This window comes from Euwallacea similis, chromosome 10 (assembly GCF_039881205.1).
Source record: "Euwallacea similis isolate ESF13 chromosome 10, ESF131.1, whole genome shotgun sequence".
In the NCBI taxonomy this organism is placed as follows: domain Eukaryota; kingdom Metazoa; phylum Arthropoda; class Insecta; order Coleoptera; family Curculionidae; genus Euwallacea; species Euwallacea similis.
Window position 1 is genome coordinate 2,226,639 of NC_089618.1, and position 16,792 is coordinate 2,243,430.

The 16,792-nt window shown below is 38.6% G+C and overlaps 2 protein-coding genes across 2 annotated transcripts; one reads left to right on the forward strand and one right to left on the reverse strand.

The window, feature by feature from the left end:
- Positions 1 to 118: 118 nt before the first annotated feature.
- LOC136411436 (cysteine-rich PDZ-binding protein) lies at positions 119 to 1,410 on the forward strand. Its single transcript, XM_066394008.1, has 2 exons — positions 119 to 373; positions 873 to 1,410. The coding sequence occupies exons 1-2, from the start codon at positions 201 to 203 to the stop codon at positions 1,000 to 1,002; spliced, it is 303 nt and encodes a 100-aa protein (XP_066250105.1). The 5' UTR covers positions 119 to 200; the 3' UTR covers positions 1,003 to 1,410.
- A 7,935-nt stretch (positions 1,411 to 9,345) lies between these two features.
- Positions 9,346 to 12,340, reverse strand: emc (Basic helix-loop-helix domain-containing extra-macrochaetae). The gene is made up of 2 exons (XM_066393764.1): positions 11,854 to 12,340; positions 9,346 to 9,913 (listed from the first exon to the last, which is right to left on the reverse strand). Exons 1-2 carry the CDS (start codon positions 12,226 to 12,228, stop codon positions 9,872 to 9,874), a joined length of 417 nt encoding a protein of 138 aa, XP_066249861.1. The 5' UTR covers positions 12,229 to 12,340; the 3' UTR covers positions 9,346 to 9,871.
- Positions 12,341 to 16,792: the final 4,452 nt, after the last annotated feature.

The window sequence follows — 16,792 nt, forward strand, 5'->3', positions numbered from 1 at the left end:
AATCACATATTGTAGAAAAGGATAGCCATACTCCTAACCACCCGAATTAAATTATTGTTATGACAGTTATCATCTGTCATCCATCTTTGATATTTCATTGTTTTTTGTTACAATTTTGACATCAGAGTTATTGAAAATTTACTGAACTATTAAACTTTTCGTACTTCAAATCGTTTAAAATCTTATTGAACACCATCGAAATGGTGTGTGATAAATGCCAGAAGAAAGTTGGAACAGTGATCACCCCCGATCCATGGAAAACCGGGGCTAGAAACACCACAGAGAGCGGGGGAAGAAAAGTGAACGAGAACAAAGCCCTGACTGCCTCGAAAAATAGATTTAACCCTTATAGCACTAAATTTGAGACCTGCCGGTAAGTACCTTAAGTTATCGAGTAAGTGCTCTTTGGTTAACAACATTGGGCTTTCTTGGAAAATTTGTTGGATCACATACTAAACAAGTTAACCCGAGTGAGTTTCCAGTAAGGCCTGTTCTATGGTAATGCTTAGTAATAGTTGAGGTGGGTGTTTTACCATAGTGAACGAAAATGGAGTAGAAATTTTCCTCGTTTTCATCTATAATTATAAAATGAGTTGTGGAAAATGTATAATTTCTTGGTTCCAATTGCTATCACAATCCAAGCATGCAGTATTGGCACCTTACATCCTGATTCAGAGAATTTTCATGTAATTGAGAGTTTAGTAGCATAAAACTTTGCCCCAATCTCTACTTGCTCAAACTTCTGCAGGATTTGTATATTCCTACTAAAAGATGGGATACTCCAAACAGTTGAGAGGGAGAATATGTAGTTAAATGTCTTCTAGTAGTCTAGTATTGGTTTACTGTTTTTGTTTCATATACTTATTCTGCAGAATTTGTCGCCAAAAAGTGCACCAAGTAGGGTCACATTATTGCCAGCCCTGCGCCTACAAGAAAGCCATCTGTGCTATGTGTGGGAAGAAAATGATGAGTATCAAGAACTACCAGCAGTCTTCAGCATGATTTATCAAAGTTTTGACTTAATTTTGCCATGATTTAGTGAATTGAACTGAATAAGAGTTTTTTTCCTGTGTATAAATGCAAAAAGAGATTTTATGTGTATAGTAATTCAGTTAAGGTGATGTACAGGGCAAGCAAATTGTGATGTTAATATGGTCAATCTAGGTAATTATAACAGATAAATAAATTGCTATAGGTATTTTAACTTTCTATATAAACATCAAAATTTGCTCACCCTGTACAAATAATATAAGAATGAATAATTATGTGAAGTAATCTAAAGTTAGTTTGAATTAACGTTTTACTTCCTTTTCTCCAATTTTCATAGAATGAACATTTAATGCTTTCCTGATTTCAAATTCAATAGAAATTATCTTTTGGATAAAGCTGCCAGTATGCTTAAAAGTTTTACCTTTAGATTCTTGCTGATACGTGACAACTTCCATTTGTGATTAACTGAAAAATTAGAAAATATTAATCGCAATAAGTTCTGACGTACGGTAAATTCACTGACCATTTTCTTGATTTCCATCAAAATTATCCTTATCCTTATAGATAGATAAATTTGTCAGTACCCATTTACAATAGTTTGCTCTTAGCGAACTACTCATCTTAAAAATGTCTTAAAATCTTCTAATTCTGCTTATCACAAAGAGTTAGTTCACAAGAAATTCAGTCAACTCAAATATCCAATGTAAGTTATTAAAATTTCCAATCATTTTGTGTTCAATATGGTGAACGTGTTGAAATAGTAGATTTCTATACTTTAACTTTCTCTCTCTACATTGCCGCAGCACCTCGTACTATAGATGTCGCCACTTATACATTCTTTATATTTTGCTGTTGAAATCGTATTTGATGTATTTAATTTTTATTTTCTGCCTTAAAGATAAGTAAAGTAAATATGTGTTTGCACACTGTAAAGCAAAAAAAACAATCTCTTATGACCCATTTTTCGCTTTCAACATACATATATCACGCCATAATGTATCGAGTCCCGACCCAGAAATTTAATATGAACATTCCTCTCCCGATGTCCGTATTCATGCACCCCGCAATACGTCAAGCTCTCCCCGGGGCACTTTGGGGATTTCGCCCACTGCACGTGCAGCTACAAGCGGTCTCATTAAGTTAACGAAGCCACGTGCACTAACGTCCCGGTAATCCTACACGTGCAATATTGGAGTCCAAAGGAGAAGGGAACTTTTTCCCAATAAATTCTCTTTTGTTTCGTTCGTTGCTGCTACAGGGGGCAAAAAAAACTTACATCGGGAAAAAACATTGAATTGAGCTATATATCGTTTTTTATACTTGAAGTTGACAGCTTTATGGTAAATTCCTTAAATTATTGAAATGGTGGAGAATCCAGGTTGGGATAGTAGGATGCTGCGTCTGGTACCATCACTGTGGTTTTAATTCGAGCGATCTTTGAAATTGCAGTACTAAGGTACAATGCCATTTGATTCGTTCGCAGGAATAGTTGCATTGCTCTTTATTTTTAGATTTTTTTCAAACAAACTGGTGCCAATTGCAGAACATACATCCCCCAAATATTTTCTGAAAATTTATTATTTTCCTCCTTAAACGCAATTTATATTTTTTCAAACTCTTTAAATCATTTATAGACAACTTTTCGAATTGCTCGAACGTCCATTTCAGTTCTGATGCTTTAATTAAAATTTTCTTTCTAAAACTTTCAAACTCGAAAAATCATGGAAACGTCGTCAAATTTTTAAAAATTATCAAATTAACACTCCGCTGAAATTGCGAATGAAATCACTGAAAACTGTCGAGAAATTTAATACCTATAAAAAAAATTTAAAGTTTAAAATTTTAAAGTTGAGTAAGTAAACGTAAGTTGCAGGCGCACGCAAAAGTACCACTCGTTCCATCTTCATCTTACCTCCCTTGTTTTAACAAAGTGACCATAGTCGCCCATAGAAGGTTAGAAATTTGTCAGATGACCCACCATATACATTTGCAAATGTTTGAGTTGAAAAATTCATATGCTTGTCCGGATAAAAGTGGATAAGGAATATGAAGATGGTATGAGCGGTACTTCTGTCTGCTCCTGTACCTTACACATCCTCCAATTTTTGGTTTTTCTAAGCCATGTTTGACCAAGTTTGTTCTGCGATTTTACACCAGATCAGTTTCTGAATTTTTTGCATTTTTCATTTAAAGAAAAATAGTCAAATTTTAACCCCGTTTCATCCTTAATTTTGAAGAGTATCACTCCTCACTATTGAAGGTTGCATCTCGTATACCAGAAGATTTTTTTGTAAGCGAGGCATTAACGACGTCTAACGCCTGCAACCGAACCAAAGGTGTATTTCTTTTAGCGCCGCCGGCGTCGCGACGTTATTTCGGGCCTGCGGTGATTCGTAGGACACGTGTTCCAGACCATGTGTTGGCCACAGCTTAAGATCCTGACGGAAAAATGAGTTTTCGTTTTGTTGAAAGTCAGTTGCGCAGCCGGGAAATTATCTGCACTCAATTGGTTTTCAATCGCAGAGAGTTTGACCACTGCCATCAGCTGGACGCATTGAGGGACTTGAGACATCCTTTGGCTGATAGCTGGTAGCGGTGGAGGTTGTAAGAAATAAGCAGAAGTTAAAATATAGTTGCCGACGCCTATGTTAACGAAAACATTTGGTACATCCCCGAAATAGCGCAAAACAGCTGTTGCACCTGGTCGGGCATTTTTTCCCAACTGTCCAAAAATATTTTCGACAGTACTTTTCCTGATGGTCTTTTATTTATTGTCGCCGCCTGCTTGCAGCTCTCATCTCGATCCAGAATTGATTGTTTCACTTGGATTCTGTGGCACATTTTCCAAGGCTTCTTTGAAAGACGTGAACGTTCATTTCATATGTGGTTTTACTTGAAATAGCAAATTATCCAGGGACTTGGCTTATTGATCGCGCCGGCCATTTTGGCCCCGGAAAATCGCGTTGCCAGGCGACCTAAAGTGCCCCGAGCCAGTGAAAATCCTGCCTTTCTCCCCTTGTCCTGTACGTCTCCCTTTCCAAGGGCGCCACCAAAGAAGGCTTCACGTAATTTGATGTTAATTCTGGCAAATCAGTCAGTCTTGTGGTATTAAGCACATACACTAATGAATCACACTCGCAACAAACATAGCAGAACAGATGTTTAGCCCCGAAATAATACCTATAAGATTGGCTTTGATTATTTTCGTTCGGGTCTGAGTAGGAGGCTGGAACGTAGACGTTCGGCACATTTTAAGAATGCTTTATTTTCTCAACTTTGCCATCAGAAATATTTCAGGAAAAATCGAATTCAAAATCATTACGTTTCTTCTAAAGATGGATTTTATGTGCACTTTGACAACCTTGCTTCGCCGAATGTCAACGCATCCCACCTGTCAAATTTTGACGTGCACCTTTCGAAATAACGGTGAAGCGCAATGTTATTTTTTATTGAGAAGTACTTTCACGGTTTGCAAAATAGTGACTTGAGAAATTAGTTCTTATAACATCAGAAGTTTTTTCAGCAGCAGTAAATTTGTAATTTTTTAACGCAAATAGAAACAGAAAGATCAACCCGTTTTTTTCTACCATCAACCAATAAGCTTCCTTCTTTTCATGACTTTCACGGCCAATAATCTCAGATTTTCTGCAACTCATTTCTGTCATTGTCATTTTTGAAGACAATTTCGAAGCGCTGTGTTGCCGTTCTCCGAATTGAATCCATATCATAAAAAGTAAGAAATTTTCATAATGCAAATTAAGTCAATGCCCCGCATTGTTTTCCAATATTTTATAAATTGATGTCAGCATATAAATGCTGAATTTTTTGCATTTGAGTGTTCTTAAGCGAATCCAAATTTGCGGTGATTCTTTTTCCTAAAAATAACCACCTCTAGGCTTTCTGTAACTAAGCAGCTCACAGCCTCAAATTTGTTATCCATTCAGCAACATTGCTTTCAAATCTGCAACACATTTCTGTCAAAATCCAAATCAAACAATTGTCAATCGCCATGTTGCCATTCCTTCGATCTAATGTAAAATCCCGCGACATATAAGAACTCTTCCTTAAAAATCTCATCATATTATTTGTTCGCGACAGCTCTATCAAAGCGACCACGTGGTTGTAATCTAAACATGACTTTTATGGGGCTTAGCGTGATGTCAAAACCCCGTTTAATAACCGGGAGCGAGTAAATGCCAGCGCCCCCATCGAGCGGCACACCCCTGTTACATTTCAACCCCATAAAACCCAATAAAATCCCATAATTAAAACATGCGATGGCATTTATTGTGATTCCTCATCTCGCCCTTCATGGGCCGCAAGAGGCGGGGGCAGACCCACCCCCTGGGTGATCAATAAGTCACGATGATGCTTAGGGATGTTGTGCGAAAGTGATGAAACTGTCCGGTAATGGTGTGTTATTTTGCTTGGCAACAAATAAGATAAAAAGCGCGGTTGAACCACAGTTGTTGAACTATAAGCATACCGCGATTTCTCAACCACAAAGGAAGGTTTTTGTGGGATGGTTACCCAAGATAACATTTTAGTCAGCCGAGTCGCTCTCTTTGAACACCTGAGCCATTATATCTTGGGTATAGGCTGTACCAGGTGGTCGAACCACTTTGATGGGTTCTCTGGTAATTTTTTGAAATCTATTTTTAATGCTGATTGGTTCAAGGAGAAAATCGCTTGAATAAAGATCTATAAAGTAAGGCCAGCAGATTTGCCATGATTCTCAGTTGTTTATCAGGTTGTAACTACTTATGTATTTTAAAAATCACACAACACTAATTCCGCTCTAATAGCAGGCCAAGAAGAGAAAATTATTATTCACTAAAATATTACGAATCTTTTTATGAGTTTCAATTTATGGGCTTGATGAGTTTCCTTAAATCTTGAACAGTCTGAAATGATACCTATCAGAGTCAACTCCAGTTTCAATCTTTGCAAAATGAGAAACATGTCTTAATTTTAAAGTGAGCGTCATGAAAAAGCACGTTTCTGTATCAATTCCTCGTTTCCTTCAATTCGAGTTGGCTTCCTTCAAGCTATGCGGAGAAACTGATTTTCTGAAAGAATTTGCTTTGAATTTAACCTTGAACGTCTTGGACAGTCTCGACCAATTTCTCTTGGAGCCTGATCTTTATGGGTATGTACTCCTACGTTTGAACCTGGTTTGAAACTTCTATAATGAAAACCGAGAAGAAATTCGAAAATTTGAGTGAAGGGAAGTCAGATTTTGATGCTATTGAACTATTTTATCTGATATTAGTATTTTTGTAATAAAAGTCACGTGGATTCACGTTTGATGTGTGCAAACACCAAACGGAAATTCTAGTCTCACACCACCCTTTGATAATCCGGAATTTAATAATGCAACCATAGATTTTGGAATATCACCCGGATTTAGGGTTGGTCAATTCGGAGGCCATCACGAAAGATTTCGTATTAAATAAAAATTGCTCCATTTATTTAAAAAGTAAATTTTGATTGTTTAGTAACATGTTATATGAAACGGACTATATGCCTGGTATATACGTACTTTCAAATTATATTTGGTAACGAGCGAACGACCGTCACGAAGAACGTGATTTTTCTTCACGGTCTCTGTTATTTCTCTCCGGCATTATTCTCGATTGTTTAACTTTAACCGTGCAACAACTAGATCGACATCAGGGCCAATATTAGTCCAGAGGTGTGAATTGATCGCACCTGTGTCAATCCCTCTGTACGTGATCGGAGATGTTTTTTTTCAATTTTCGACGAAAATCTATGGTCTCACGGAAACCGAGGCCGCCGCATTCACACGACCCATGTCCATGGGAATTTGCTCATCGCGTTTACGTCGACTCGAGAAATCTAGAACGACCGCTAAGACGCTTTATTAAGGATGTCTTAATTATATGACATGAAAAAACTACGTAGTAAATCACCTTATTGGATCATAATGGGTGAAGTACCTGTTCCTAACAGTAATGCCCTTTTCTTCAGGGCCAGGATTAAACGCACGATAGTAATGGTATACGGGGTGAGGTACTTTGCAGTGTTGAATTGGATAGATTGTGGGTGCATTCAGCCCTCTCCCCTGGGTAAATCTGTTAATACGGCGCCACCCCCTGTAGATTCGGACAAAAAGGTAGACGGGCCTTTCAAGCCCTGAATACCTCCGATTTCGGGTTCACACGCAGGTGTTTTTATTGCCCGTTGTAGGTGTTTTTGTGCCAAACTATTTATTATGGGGCAGTATTTTTCTGAGGAGAGGCCAGCAGAGTCCATTGGCGTCCTACAGCGGCGGCGGTAACAAAAACAAAAGTATATGCATCACGTCCAGTGGTCGCTGGCGCCGGCGAGTCTGCAGCACACCTGCAAAGCTCTCGCCGTGTGAACAGTTGAAAGTCGCGCCCACGATATTCATTTTTTTTTCAAACGGGCATATACCGGGTGTCCCATTGTAGGGCGTTCATACAGGGTGAAAACACACATCTCCTTCAGTCCGAGATTCTTCATCAGTCGAGCGTTGCTTCGAGCTCAGGTTGTGTCGTGGGAAAGCAGGAAATCGTCTATTCTTGCAAACTAGATTTGGATATAAATCAAGTCCTATAGATAGCAGATCCGCGACTTCAGTAGCTAAGAGGAACAGTAGGGGTAATCTGGGGATGTATCAGAGATTGGATGTAGGAGTCTAATGTTATTTTTGTTCTTACTTACTCTAGAATATGTTGATAATCATTACAGATATTTGTTCCTTTAAGGTCAAACTATTAATGTGCTGTCAACTTTAACCATCTTTCTGTTCCATGAAAACTAGGTTCCTGGTAAAGTTAACAGTATGTTAGTAATTTGACCTCTGGAGTAATATGATCTGAAAACATAATATACGGGATCTGCTATTTGCAAAAACCACGTTTTCGGCGTCTGAATGTGGGAGAAACTCATTTTGCTCTAGTCCTTAGTTACACTCGAACATTTCGAAGGCCATTAAAGATTGATATATGTACATGCATATGTAGAACTATATATTGGTGATTTGTTCCGTTAGAGCAGTGTAATCCGGAATCAATAATATACAGGGTCTTCAATTGGAATGTCGAGTTTTCAAGCAATGGGTACCCACAGTCTCCTATAATTTATAGCATAGACATGGCCATACCGCATCCTTTAACGGGACACCCTATATACAGAGTGTACGAATCGGCCATGATGGTTCCGCGTGTTCGCACTGTACGAAGGAAACAAGGCCATCTTAATTAAACAAAATTCGCTCAGGAGTGGGTACACCTGCACTTGTGCAAACAACAACCTTTATATTTTTGTGCCTGTAATGAGTGGTTACGATGCTCAAGTTGCTCGTCGCTTTTATCTTTATTATTTTAACAACACACCTATTGACTCGTAATCTCCGGTTAAATAGCGATTCGCCTTGGTATAGTCTGAGAACCTCAAATTTTGCCAGGAATCTGCTAAACGTGGAGAAAAAAATTTGCAAAATTTCAAGGATTTCAGCTTTTCCAAAAAGAAAACAAAATCCCAAATCTATTTCATGTTCGAAATATTTTTTGACACACTGTATAATTTCAACATTAAACCAAAAATTCAAATTTTATATTAAAATCCCAAAATTGTAAACACTCTTATCATTTTCCTTTTTCTTAATGAAACCTCCTCTTGTTTAATGATGCAAAATAACATTCCAAATATATACGCGGTGTCTCGTTAAAAAAAGGTTCTCACTTCTGAATCATCGATGCGTCTTTGGCTTTTACTGCATAAAAAATTCCATATATTAAACTAAAAAATTTAAATCTCGTTTTCTTACTACGTTAACTACGTTAACTTATCATCAGTGGCGTGACATATGAATGTTATTTGCGAGAAAAAGTTAGGGAAACAAAATATCATTGAGTCATTCTGCACGAACAGAGTTAGAACCCCGCTCGTCTTTGGTTTTTACTGTATGTTGATCCAAAATTCCGTTTTTTTGCAGATTATAAGTAATAGGAGCTGGACGTCGTCGAGAACCACTGGCTTAACAAAGGTAATTACGAATTATATTTTGATTAAACATTTTCGTTATACAGCGTTTAACAAAGTTCTATAAGGACATTGTATTAAGAATCTCGCAAGAACATTTAAAAATGATGCTTTATGTGAAAATTGGTGATTTAACATTGGTATTGTGCCAGATTATTTTCCTTGTTGTTCAAAAGTCACATAGATTTAGGTCTGGCGTGCTAGCAGTTCAGTTGGACGATATTCTGCTGAATAGGGTTACTTTTGATAGGAAAAACGGTTAAGAAGGAAACTGATTGGCGTGCTTCAAAACGTTTTTTATAAGAGATAAAAAGCAAACAAGAGTTTGAAGAATGTAGTTTTATTTTTTCAAATCATAAAAATTTCTTTTACATAAAAAAATCTTCGTCTATAACAAAAAAAGAACCTTAAGCCTACTAATAGCTATAGTATTTGTTTCTATGTACAACAAATCAACTCTCTCGATAAAAACAAAAAGATCTTTACAGTTCCTTATGTTCACTTACTGTATCACCTCTTTGTCGGCCCTATTGGCGTACGGCCCATCGGCTCAATCAGCTAATAACTAGTATTGCTACATAATAATCTAAAAAAAATCACAGAAACAAAGTCACAAAAACTGCTACATAGTGTTATTCCAGAGTGGGACAAAATTTGTTTGTAACGTAAACCCGCCTGACAATTGTATTTACAACGTAATTGCAACGTAACAGGTACCAAGTGACACTCCCATTGTAGTCAGTCGAACACTCATCAAGAAGAATAATCTACATGTCAGTCAGATCCCTCAAAAATCCCTCGGAATCGGGGCTTCGGTGGAATGAGAAACTCAACAAGTCCCTTTAGGGCTTTAACTCGACCGCCTGTCTGATGGTGTCAGGGCTTCTGCCGTCTGAAACAAACAATTAAACATTACACCCTGTACATTACGAGCCAATATGAGAATTCATAGACGTTAATAAAAGAGATGCAGACATCTGGCGATCGTCGAACACGTGCACTCACAGCTGTGTTCCTTTCCTATCAATAATAACTCTCGGGACGTTCGGAAACGGGGCCAAAGTGCGTTTCCATAAGGGCCCCGGCGAAGTCATAAGGGCCCAGATCTATGGGTCCATTCAGGGCTTGAAACCGAGGAGGAAATGACAATATTAAATATTTATTTTTTTGTTAAGGCCGCTCTTTGTGTGCCGGTTAACGGTTGGTCGCGTTGTTGGGCCAGCTGGGGCAAAGTTGCCTTGAAGAAGGTCTTTGATTGTTGGGCGATAAGGAAAAGGGGAAAGTCGCGTTTCCTAGGGATTTAAGGTAATACATTTTCGATTAGCGTGAATTAGGCCTCTTAAACAGTTCAAATCATGGAAAGTACATAATTGAAAAATTGAAACTTCAGAGTTGTAAATTACCCTTCAAGGGAGGTGCCACTTGCCCAGGTTTATCTCAGAGGTTTAGGAGATGCGTTAATGACAGTATGGCGACCCCACCAAGAGATGTCGCGTGACTAGTAATTAAAAATGTAATTTTTGAGGTTACGAAATTGTGATTTCAATATGGCGCCATCTTAATTTGATTAGGTTAATTAGTTCCCCACTTGTCTCCATCGTGAAGTTTTGGAGAAATTTTCTAGTTTTAGAAGGCGAAATAACGTCCTAGATGTTATTAAATTGGAGATTAAATTAGATACGCATTGGGGACTCGAAAAATGAATGCGACGCCTTGTGGGCAAAATGCAAAAATGAGAAAGCGAGCAATTATGACGTTAAATTTGGCATAAAATGCTATTTGAGATTATGATGTTACTCGCTTTTTTGCGTTTTGGTAGCTGAACTGAAGGATAGAACATTTTTGACTGCAAAGTATTTCCAGTTGTATTTTTCATGACGGTTAAATGCGGCTTCAACCGTCCTTTAAAAAATTGCGTCACGTGCCTGTTGTCATTTTCGGTGATTCGAATTCATGCAACTAATTATGGCGCCTTTGAGGTTAGTTCAGGAACCCGGGAGAAGGCTCTTTTGCCATCCGTGAGTTCATTATAAACTTGGAAATATTGGGTAGATGTCGACACATGTGACTAATTTTTGAACGAGGGATGAAAATTTTGAAAACAAAATGGCGCCTTAGGAAAAAAATCAATATGGCGCCCTTTCCCTGCGACTTTTGAAGTCCAGAATAGAGCAATATTGCTTAAAATAAAATTTATTTTTGAGAGAAATGTTACAGTTATGATCTAAAGTTGAATTTTGAGATTGCCTCATTGAGGAGACAAGATAGTGCTTTACTTAGACTTGTTTTGGAGCATTTGTTCCAACAAATTAGGGCCTGTATGTCCAGGTGTTGGCATATTTATTCGAGAGTCTAGCCATTGAAAGATGACTGTCAATTATTTATCATTATTTCAACTTTCCTATGAAGATTGTTCCCTAGTTAAAGTTATCTAGAGTTTGATATTAGGAGCCTAAGCGGGAATTTTTTGAATTATAAAACTGGAAATGTGACGTGTGATTTATCACCATGAAAGCAAGATCTTCAATGTGAAGTTTTATCGGTGGAATAACATGTGGGATAATGCGTTCGTTAATTTAACAGCTTTAGTTTGAAGTAGAATTGCAGTAATTCAGGTTAGAATTAACCGTGAGAATTAAAAATCCCGCTTTTAAGATCTAAATTTCGAATCTCAGAACACAGCTGTGAGTGAGTCTACTTTTCACTTGAAACGGGGGCGTAGCTAATCAGGGGCGTAGCTAGAAGTCTTCAAAATTCCTTGACATGCCTGATAACTTTCTTCCTGCTACACCCTTGCGCAAGTCACAGTGACGTAATGAAAAAAACACTCACCGTTAAGCTTTGTACTACTGGAGCCTCGCAAGGGCTCAGAATGGTGTTGGGACTTTGCCTCACCCCCAAGGGCTGCCGGGGGCTAACAGCCGTCTGAGATTTCTTTTGCCCAAGCACTGTCTGGGCATCAAAAGCGTTGACTGCAGGATGCGTTTCCAAGGCGCACTGCAAGTCGCAAATGTAGTCAATCACATGCTGAATAACCTCCAACTTGGACAGTTTCCTATTTTTGGGCATGAAAGGCACCAGATCTTTGAGCTTGCTCAAATACATCTGGATCTCTTCGTTCTCCACATCCTTCTGCTTATGCTGTTTGGTCACTTTACCAGCAGCCACTGTGTTCTCGGCACAAACTGGGGCTACTACTGCTTTCATGTTTACCTTTTTTTTGTCGCACTGAACTGGGGTACACTGAACGAAATGTAACTGCGGCGGCAATACTGCACGTTAACACGGACCGACGTCTGGTTCAAGAATGACACGTAAACTCGGTCGTAAAACGTTTTATAAGACCATAGGGGCTGCGAGGCCAATGAGAACGCGGCTGCGCCGAGAGGGGGCGGAGCTTGCAGGTGAGCGTCAGGCGCCAATGACGGGCAGCGGCGCCTCGATGCGCCGCTGTCCATACGCTGTTGCCAGATGCACAATAAATTACGTTTCGAACCCCCCCCTCAGTGCGGCAGTCATAACACAAATTCTTTGAGTATCATACATACTTCCACCAACATCATCGAGCGCAGCTGTCCTAGTTCTCAGTAATTCTAGTTATGGTTAGGCAACAGCGCAACATAGTTAACAAAGTTATGAATGCAAGCTTGATAGCTGAATATGTTAATTGGTATTTATAAATGGACGATGCCTGGTTATCCTGATTATTATTATTATTATTGCTATTATCATCGCGGCGAGGTGTTTTCGATGCATTAAGCGTTTTAGCCAGACTAAAGGATCTCGCATTTGAAACGTGTGCGGATAAACAAATTTCGAAGGACCGGGGTTTGGTAATAACTGAGTTATTTATTGCGTTTTAACGACTTGCAGGTGTTAAGATATTAAACGGCTTGTTAAATCGGGTTTTTTCACATGAATGTTTCGGTTTTTGTTTGACAAATTAGTGGGTAATTTCCGAAGCACATCAGCTTTACCATATCATTGTCAACTGTTAAGCCACTTTAGGCCTCCTTGAAGTCACATTGCCACAATTTTTAGCTATTTCCAGTTGGTATTAAGTGTCAGCTGACATCTGATTTATGTATAGGTGTCAACTGTCAAGCAATCTTGTGTCATTCTAAATATATATTCCGGCCATTTGGTAGATGAGTCCAACCCACCACCCAATGGCGAATTTGGACGACAAAAATGCGCACTGAGTGCTGAAATGTGCCATAAATTAGTCTGGAATTTACATGAAGTTTTGAATTTTGATATTCATTTTATTTGGTTTTTTCAGACACTAGTTTCCAAAGACCCAAAAGATCAGTATTCGAGGCTTCATTTTAGATTAGTTTTGGTTAGCTTCCATCATAGGTGATGCTCAAATCAACACTGGTCCTTTGGGAAAATGGCCTCGCAGAGAAAAAATCGATGTCTCAAAAAAACACTGAAAAATCTAAAAGTTGGTCTCATTTAAGATCTCTAGAATGGAATAGAATGTCTCAATGTTTTCATATTCTAGAAAAGCCCTCCTTGAAGCTTTGAAGATTCTCAAAAAATAGCTATATAGCCCTTAAAGTATTTCTGAGACGTCTTAACTTCCCTCTACCTATTATCATTGTCTCGTACTCCTGTTCCTGTCGCTATTAAATTTTTGGTTTTTTCGATATTATGAGCTCTCAGTCACTTTCTTTTTCTCAAATGTGTCTTATTCCCCCTCTTCTTCTTAGAAAACTAAAATGCCGCCTTTTTCTCTTTCAAATCTGCGTTTTCTTGTTCTCAAATTTCTCTATCGCTCTTAACTCTTCAGATCTACTCTCAGACATGGTGAGAATGATCGGTTTTACTTGGACCATGTGAGATTGGGTTAAGTTTCCTCCTGTGGCAATTTATTTGTCGGTTACTTTATCCCTCAGTCAATAATGTAATATACTTTTAAGTATTTTGAATGTGGCTAGGGAAAGATGTGATTTACTTCAGGTTTTGTTCGATCTAGCTATCACAAAAAAAATTGAAAACACGTCATATGAATTCTCTATCATTCGCTCATGCTCAGATTTTTGTCGCTATTAAATTCTGCTTTTTTCAATATTATTAGTGATTCTTTCTTTCCCTCAGTGATTCTATCTTTCTGTCAGTGGTTCCCTATTTTTCTCAGTGATTCCCACTGTGTCTCGGTAATGCCCTCTTCCCCTCAGTGATTCTATCCTTCCTAATTTATGTTTTTCAAAATAAAAATTTTCTCTCCTTCAAATCTGTGCATTCTCACAACCCCCCTAAGTTTATTCTCTCAGACTTCGTGGGACCGTTCAGCTCAGCTTGGAAGGATGTAGTTTCTATTTGGTTTTCTTCGATACACGTAGCAGGTCCCTTTTTCCTTGTGGGGGAGCAACCTGAATCGAGATGCCACGTGACCTAGACCAAGAACTGGCCTGAACTAACCAGAGGCTGTGGATGAATTTCCATTACATCCGGATTTTCTGTCCGATTTCCTTCTGCAGACAAACTCGAGACATTCTTAGATTTTTCTTTGCTGTTGGTGTTCAATTTCACGCACCAAGGATTTGTCCTTACAGTGACGCGAAGATTTTCCCATGGGTTCCTTTAACTGGAATCACCTTTAAGTTAGTATTATGGGAACTTTTCCTTATCTCAGTTCGCCTATCTCTGTCGAACACATGTCGTACAGCGGTCATAAAATAAACAACCCCCGATTCAGTTCGGCCCAAATGTCGGCAATCTACAAATGTTCGATTTAAGCGCTAAAAAGTTGGCAGATGGCCCGAGTATGTCACCAATCGGTCGGTTGTTATTATGTATTGACAAACATGTTGGATGCAGATATTCAGAGGCTTGTTAACCATCTTAAGACAGATGTGGTCTTCGTTTACCAACAATGATCGGGAATATTTCTGGTGTTTATGGCCACTCTGAAATGCCAACACGTGTTCCGTTTATGGGGGGCAATAGAACAAGATTTATCTGAAAAAAAAAAAAAAATCTGGAACTTATTGCGACCACCCGCAATAAAATTTTGAGTTGGATATTGCTGGAATACGCACATCTTCCTGAAATGACGGATACTTCCCGAATTGGTTTCAGTTACGGGCACTTAACGCGGTGTTTCGTTTCAATCGACAGATCTGTTTGGAAACATGTGTTTTGACTAATTACCAGCCGATACTTATAAAATGCAAGACGCAGCTCTCATGCGAGCAGGGCGAACGCAAGCTGGCAACAACCCTCAAAATTCATAAATAAATTAGAAAGGAACAATTAGGGGCACAATGGGGCCCACTCTTTATGCGTTTGGCGCGCACATGCCCTATGGCATATGCACAAACATGTGCGCGGTCTTATGGGAAATCACCTGGACTAGTCGGGACCCCATTTTCCTAAATGCAATCGGGAATTATTTATTAGTGTTCGATTGCGAAACCTTTGCCACCCTGTATGGTATTCAAATGCTGACGGCAGGATGTTACGACCATCGACTTTGCATATTTAGCAATAGGACGTACGGAAATCGCCAAAAGAATAACAATAAGCGCCCGTTTGGTGCTTCGTGTCGTATATTTGAATGAAATTTGAATAAAATCCTGTTAGGTAAGCGTGTTTTGCCTATTGTTTATTCTCGAAATTGGTTCGTGTGAGGTTTGTGGAAAGCTGAAGGTGCAATAAGATTGGGCAATCGGTTTAAGACGCTTAAGTGGCAACACAGCGGTGCTCTTTTTTTTTACTAATGTGACAGAAATGGCGGTTTCAAAAATCGACCAGCCCTCTGGCGAAAAACATGTGAATTAGAGCGACTCTCAATATATTTATTTTTTTTTTTTTCTCAAAAATATCTCCTTTAAATTTAACCAATTTCCCTTGAAAATATCTAGGAAGTCCTAAAATATCCGTGAAATTCCTTGAAAATCCGAAATAAAATCGGGCAAAAAAGTCTAAAAAAAAAGGTAAAGAGGGGTGACATAAAAACTGCATAAGGGAGAATGAGAGCGAGAGAGGCAGGGTATATTCCAATTCCTTGAATTTCAACATAAGTCTATAAATATTTTGAAGCCTCTGGTTAGTTCAGTTTCACTGGACCGAAAAGAGATAAAAAAGTGCCTAAACTTCAATAAATAGATTAAAAAATTTACTGAATGGAGTAGTTTCACAATGTGGCAAAATGTATTTAAAAGTGTTTTAAAAAATACTGAAAAAACGCAATTGAAATGATTCCAAACTCTTCCTGAAATTGTGCCTATTTAAGGGCCTCTCAAGCTTATCTCCAAGTGTATTTTTGCGCCCTTTCTCGACCTCTGTATAAGCCACGATTACTTAATAAGTAATGCCATTAGTTGCGCCGGAATAAACAAACACTATTTTTAGTTTTATTTTCGATGACCACAATTAGTAGCGCAACAATGATACCAATTCTACTAACAAATTCGAACATATTATGTTATCAGAGTGATAAGAAACCATCCACAACATTTCTACGTGACCATCGGGTATCAGTCGTTTTAGGCCTGGTAAAAAGCGACAGCTGTCAATTTGAGAACACCTTTCATTAACGGAAAAAATCTGCCATCTGACTGCGAAGCCGCGCAAGGGGTTGGGGTCAGATGAGTTTACCATCATCTGGATAAGGGCAGATGGCCTAATAACCACCAGAAGCAAACAATGCCCATTGCGTATGTCTCATTTACTTTGCTAGTGAGAAATCAGAGGAAGTTCCCATAAGAAAACGGTTGCAGTGGTTCCTCAAGGGTGGCGAGGCTTCCGCAAAGGGTTGCGA